The 6650-nt window shown below is 45.9% G+C and overlaps 1 protein-coding gene across 1 annotated transcript; it reads right to left on the bottom strand.

Moving 5' to 3' along the window:
* Nucleotides 1-1876: 1876 nt before the first annotated feature.
* Nucleotides 1877-4866, bottom strand: LOC127002570 (uncharacterized). The gene is made up of 3 exons (XM_050868651.1): nt 4252-4866; nt 4134-4210; nt 1877-1931 (listed from the first exon to the last, which is right to left on the bottom strand). Exons 1-3 carry the CDS (start codon nt 4864-4866, stop codon nt 1877-1879), a joined length of 747 nt encoding a protein of 248 aa, XP_050724608.1.
* Nucleotides 4867-6650: the final 1784 nt, after the last annotated feature.

The raw sequence follows: 6650 nt of genomic DNA, 5'->3' as shown, positions 1-6650 counted from the left end.
GCCTCCCATCGCTTCTCTTGCCCTCAGGTCTCTCCCTTTCTCCTCCCTCGCCCTCTGTCACTCATCATGCTCTCTCTGTCCTCCCGCCCATCAATTCCAGTGTCTGCCCTCATTTGGAATCCGTCTTGCTCGTCTTTTCTCCGGATAATCACAAATTTATCTCCTCCTCGAATCTTTCCTAAATTTCATATATGCGTTTTCTTTCATTCGGCTTGGCGTCTTGGCCTTCAGGTAGGAGACAATTCGTACTTCTTGGCTTTTCCTCGTTTTCTTAGTTAACCATTTGAAGGGGGACTTAACTCACTGTTCCATAGCTTTGGTTATGGTTATATATGTGGTTATTTAACGTCTGTATTAATTAAGGAAATTATCGCTCAAATCACTAAGTATACATATTTAGAGAGGTGCAAATGGCTATGAAATTTTTATTTATGGAGATTAAAGATCATGATAGTGTAAACTGAGGCTTCCTAAATAAAGACTTCGACTCTGTGCCTTGTTCGTTCGTGGTAAAAAATTATTCAAAGTTCTATTTTTTTTTCTTTATGGAGGTAATCGTATAAGCTGTGTGCTCTCCGAACTGCTACTACTACGACTACTACTACTACTACTACTACTACTACTACTACTACTACTACTACTACTACTACTACTACTACTACTACTACTACTTCTACTACCACTACTACTGATACTAATACTACTACTGACTGTCGTACCCAGCTTCCTGTTTGCCAATTTCAGACCCAAAAACTGCCTCCTCGACCCCAATAACTGCCTTCATATATAGTCATCGTTAAAATGGTTCATTCCTGATGTTTCCTGGCAATAGTTATGGCTATTGCGCACAAGTTGTTTGCTAAAATGATACAGCGCAGAATGAAACATAAAGAAGAGGAAATACTAAGGGAGGAGCGGGCTGGATTCAGTAATGCAAGAGGGACGATTGATCACATTTTCACGCTCACACAAATCATAGAAAAGAGATGGGAAATAGGTAAAGATACCTACTGCCTAGTGTGTGTTTATTGATTTCAAACAAGCCTTCGATTCGGTGCATAGAGAAAGTATGCTGAGAGTAATGAGGAGTTGGGGATTTGAGAAGGATCTGATAGAGGCAGTGGAAGAAATGTATGGAAACACAAAGGCAAGAGTTCGGAAGGCCGACATCGTGACAGACACCTTCCCAACCACAAGAGGTGTTATACAGGGCTGCCCCCTCGCTCCACCCTTATTTAACCTGTATCTAGAGAGGTAATGGTGGAGGCACTGGAGGAGAAGAAGGAGGCGTAGAGATGAGCGGTGTCAGGTACACTAACCTAAGATATGCTGACGACATAGTGGAGGTAGCAGAGACAACTGAAGACTTACAAAGGGTGGTGCAGAACGTCGAAGAACAATGTAAGAGATAAAGCTAGAGATCAATAAAGACAAGGTAAAGAGCCTGACAATTGGAAGAGAGAGAGGAGATCTAAACATACGACTGAGTACTGGAGTGATTGAACAGGTGGATGAATTTAAATACCTAGGCGTGAATACAAGCGACGGGACAACAGGGAAAACTGTAAGGGAAGGGATCGCAATGGGACAGAGAGCGTTTGGAAGGTTATGGCAAGATACGGATACGACGAGCACAAGATTGAAACTTAGATTGCTGTTTGCCGTTGTAGTACCTACCACTCTATACGGAGCAGGTGGTGGGTGCTGAAGAAGGAAGAGAGGAAACTACTTGCACTCGAGATGAAGTGTTTGAAAAGAGTCTGCGGATGATGGAAGGACAGAGTACGAAATGAGGAGGTGAGAGCAAGAATGGGACAAGTAGTTACAATTCTGGACAGAGTGCAAGATATGCAAAGGAGATGGTTTGGTCATGTGGTCATGACGAACGATCGCCAAACGCAGCATTGCACGGCAGAGTCAGGGGCACCAGACTGAGAGGGAGACTTAGAGACACGTGGTTGAAGAGGTTCAGGATGAGCAACAACAACAGACGTCTGAGAGAGCTATTAGAATACAGCTACGGAGACAGTTCAAGGGCGTAATGAAAAAAAATAAAAAAAGGTTAAAGGAGTGTTCAAAATCAGAATCAGAAACTGATACAAAGCTGCTAATGTGAGGCTTTCAGGGAACTGTTATAATATTGGCTGAAAGTTTGTGCAAGCATCATCATCATCAGCAGCAGCACTAGTATCAGCACTCCACTATTATGATCTCGAAGGCCAAAAGTTTGCCTCCCTCTCTCTAACTCTGTCCGTCTATCTGTCTATCTGTCTATCTATATCAGTCTTACTATCTTTCTCACTAACCAAGAATTTCGTGGTATATGTTATGTATCCTAAGTGAGACGTTGAATAACCACATAAATAAGCATAACCAAAGCTATAGAACAGTGAGTTAAGTCCCCCTTGAAATGGTTAACTAAGAAAACGAAGAAAAGCCAAGAAATACGAATTATCTCTTATCTACAGGCCAAGACGTCAAGCCGAATTGATGCATATATAATTTTCTCCCAGTGCTTTTTTTTTTTTTTTTTTTTTTTTCACCTCCCTGTCGTTCCCGGCCCCCTCTCGTTCAATCGTCGTTAATCCCAAATACAGTAACCTTATCACAGCACGGGTAATTTTCCTTTTTTTACGAGGTCAAGTAGAGGCGGATTTTCTTTCACTTTTTTCAGCTCCCTTCACTTCTCTGCTTGTGCCTGTCTCATTTTGTTTTCTTCCACTGCTTTCTCACCAATATACTTCATCTCTACGTACACTCATACTTTTGTTCTATTCCTCTAGTTGTTCTTGTTCTTCTGTTTGTTCTTAATCATATGCTTGTTGCCATAGTTTGCTTCCTAACACTCTCTCTCACTCTCCCTCCATCCCTCTTTCTCTTCCATCTCCTTTATCATCAATCCACTTTCTCTTCTATAATATCTTACTCCTCATTATTCTCTCTCTCTCTCTCTCTCTCTCTCTCTCTCTCTCTCTCTCTCTCTCTCTCTCTCTCTCTCTCTCTCTCTCTCTCTCTCTCTCTCTCTCTCTCTCTCTCTCTCTCTCTCTCTCTCTCTCTCTCTCTCTCTCTCTCTCTCTCTCTCTCTCTCTCTCTCTCTCTCTCTCTCTCTCTCTCTCTCTCTCTCTCTCTCTCTCTCTCTCTCTCGTAACCTCAACATGCAAGCCGAGATAAAGAGAAGCTGAACTTAACTTACTCCTGAGTCGCACAGAAAGAAAACGAGAGGCGGAGGAACAGAACTAGAGCGCCAAGCAAGTGACTCCTAATCTTGCGTGGCCTTTCAGTCTCCGAAAACTCCGCCGCGCCAGGACTTTCCTCGCAGGAGACACACAGCGGCGGCGAAGTTTGGCCGGTTAAATTAGGCTGACTATGTAGAGAACTGGAGCGTGACGTTGTTCTAGTGTTTGGTGTGTCCTTGTTGTTGTTATTGTCGTTGTTGCTGTCTCTGTCTCTCTCACTCACTCCTTTTACACACACACACACACACACACATAATTGTATTGTTTTCCTCAGCCTGTTTAAGTCCCTACCATCGGCTTTTTTCGAGATATGCCGTTTTTATCGTGTGTGTGTGTGTGTGTGTGTGTGTGTGTGTGTGTGTGTGTGTGTGTGTGTGTGTGTGTGTGTTTCTGCATACTTCTGAAATTATATTTGATAAAATAGTTTAGAGAGAGATTGAAAGGGAAGAAGTACATGTAGCTTGACCAGCAATGAGAGAGAGAGAGAGAGAAGTACAGATAAAAAGTTGATAAATGGATACAAATATAAATATATAGATAGATGGATAAGTAGATGATAAAATATAAAGTTAAATCCACTAAGAAGTGTGTTCCTTGGTGGGTGTGGAGTAACTGCCGCCATAGGGAAGAACTGGACAGGTAAAAGTCTTCAGACGCTAGGAAAGGAAGTCCTGCCTTGTCTTCCTCCTTATGGGTGTGCATTCCTCACCTACTGGTGGGTGTGGAGTATCTGCCTCCAAAGGAAAGAATTGGAGTGGTAAAACCATTCATCCGTTAGGAAAGGAAATCCTGCCTTGTTTTCCTCCTTAGTAATGGCGGCGGCGCGGGAAGAGGCAGGAAAAGGCCTTGCGAACACGCCGGACAAAGGCCGCCTTCTTGGATGTCTCGCCCGCGTACATTCTGACTGTCTCGATGATCTGGGCCACCGAGGGCCGCTCTTCCGGGTCTGCTGCCATGGCGCTGTCGGCCAGCACCTCCAGGCCGGGGTAACGCGTGTGTGGCACGTGGCCAGGACGCGCTTCAGGACGTAGCCGAGGGAGAACACGTCCACAGGGGGCGAGCACGGCGCGCGCCGCAGCTCCGGGGCTATCCAGGGCGTGCAGTGCGTGTGCGTGAGCGCGTTGCGGAGTCCTGTGCCGAATGTCTTGGCCAAGCCGTAGTCAATGAGGGACACCTGCAGGAGGCTATCGGCGCCTTGGTGCAGCACCACGTTGTCGGGCTTGATGTCGGTGTGGGCGTATCCGCGGGCGTGGAGCTGCCGCACGTCCCGGGCCAGCGCCACGAAGGCCGCCAGTTTGTCAGTGTCGCGGGGAGCAAGGTTTTGCAGGTCGCAGAAGGTGTTCTGGCCGCGGAAGGTGGTGAGCATGGCGGGGAACCCAAAGCTGGTGCCCAAGACCTTGGGGGCGCCCGCCGCGCCGTCTAGGTCCAGCAGGATGTCAAACTCCCTGCGGAACATGCCGGCGAGGCGCTGCTCCCTAGCCACCTTGAGGCAGCACAGGGCGCCGCCGACCTCCACCAGGTACACCGTGCACGAGGCGCCGCGCCCCAGCACCTGCTTGTGCTCGGCCACCAGCGTGTCGATGCGCTCACTCGTCAGCACGAGGAGGGGGGTGGTGTGTGGGGGAGCCATTTCTCTGTCTCACCATGCCGTATGTGTGTGGCGATTTAGGGCCAGACCTCGGTTTTCAACGGTTAGTTTTGTTCAGTTCGGTTTAGCTTGGAGTTAGGGCGGAAAAAGAGGGAGTCTAGATCTGGATGGCTGTCGCATGCACGAACACACACACACACACACACACACACACACACACACACACACACACACACACTGTTGTTGGAATATCTGGTATTAGCTTATCGAGAGCGTGCGCTAATACTAAGAATTTTTTTGAAAAAGTGCTAAAAATTATTGCCTCTATTAATCAGTTTTCTATGGCTCTCTTAAACATATTTTGCTAATAAATCTGGGAGCGAATTATATATATATATATATATATATATATATATATATATATATATATATATATATATATATATATATATATATATATATATATATATATATATATATATATATATATATATATATATATATACATATATATATATATATATATATATATATATATATATATATATATATATATATATATATATATATATATATATATATATATATATATATATACCCTCCATGTACACAACTTCCTTGTTGGGTTGCAAGTGGTGAATGCTGACCCACCAGTTGACAGCTCACCCTCTCTGGGTGAGATCAGGAGGCTGTGGCCAAGTTGAGGTGGGAAGGGACCTGGTGCCTGTAACATCAGCGCGGAGCTGCTCAAAGTTGGAGGTGATGCCATGATCCATGGGTTGCATGCAGTCTTGACTGCCGTAAGACAGTCCGGTACCATTCCTCATGACTGGAAGAGGGGTTGGTTGTCCATATCTGGAAAGGGAAAGAGACTGCCAGGACTGCAACAACTACCGTGGTATTACACTGCTCAGTGTGCCAGGCAGGTGCCTCCCCACCTATTGCTGATGCGAATTCGCAGGTAGCTGCTGAAGCTGCAGAGACCTGAACACCTGTAATGAGTTTTCCGGGTATTTTCAAGGTCCCATCACAGAGGCTTCGTCAGACTACCGCCAGGGCCGTAAACTACCCTGGACACGCCAACACTCCACGACAGCCTTGCCCAGTGTGTGCCTGGACGCCGAAAGGTTTACCAACATGACCCCAAGTAGCCGGTGACGTGTGATTCAGGGCGCCGCGACTGGCTCGGGTCCGGCATGCATGGCAGAGTTTAAAGGCCCATCATTCATCCCTGCGCCGCCCTCAAGGTCACGCTGGCCCTAGCCCCGCCCCGGCACACGATAGAAAACGTTTTTTTTGTAAGGCAGACTCCGGGATTTGATGGCGCTCCCTGCTGGAGTGACTGACTTAGTTTAAGAATGGCTGATTGAATGCCTTGACTGACTGACTGACTTATCTTGACTAGCTGACCATGCTGATGTAAGTGACTGACTGACCGACTGACTCGCTGGCTGTGTGGCTACGAAAATAACTGACTGAATGGCTGACTGACTAAATGACTGACTGACTGACTGACTGACTAGCTGTCTGACTACATACGTAACTGTCTCACTGCCAGACTAACTAATGAATAAATGACTGACTGATTTGGCAGACTGACTGACTGACTCTGTGGCTACGTAAAAAAAATGATTGACTGCCTGACTGACTAAATGCCTGACTGACTGACTGACTGACTAGCTGTCTGTCTACCTACGTAACTGTCTGACTGCCAGATTAATTAATGCATAAATGACTGACTGATTTAGCTGACTGACTGACTGACTGACTGACTGACTCTGTGGCTACGTAAAAAAAATGATTGATTGCCTGACTGACTAAATGCC

The sequence above is a fragment of the Eriocheir sinensis genome, chromosome 23 (genome assembly GCF_024679095.1).
Source record: "Eriocheir sinensis breed Jianghai 21 chromosome 23, ASM2467909v1, whole genome shotgun sequence".
Taxonomy (NCBI): domain Eukaryota; kingdom Metazoa; phylum Arthropoda; class Malacostraca; order Decapoda; family Varunidae; genus Eriocheir; species Eriocheir sinensis.
Note: the sequence above shows the minus strand (reverse complement) of the source record. Positions and strands in the feature narration are given on the sequence as shown.

Coding starts and splice junctions, on each gene's coding strand:
- LOC127002570 (XM_050868651.1), bottom strand. CDS start 4,866: ATGGCTCCCCCACACACCACCCCCCTCCTCGTGCTGACGAGTGAGCGC. Junction 4,211..4,251: donor TCGGCTACGTCCTGAAGCGC/GTCCTGGCCACG, acceptor CCCGGCCTGGAG/GTGCTGGCCGACAGCGCCAT. Junction 1,932..4,133: donor ATCATCGAGACAGTCAGAAT/GTACGCGGGCGA, acceptor TCTCCCTCTCAG/TCTGGTGCCCCTGACTCTGC.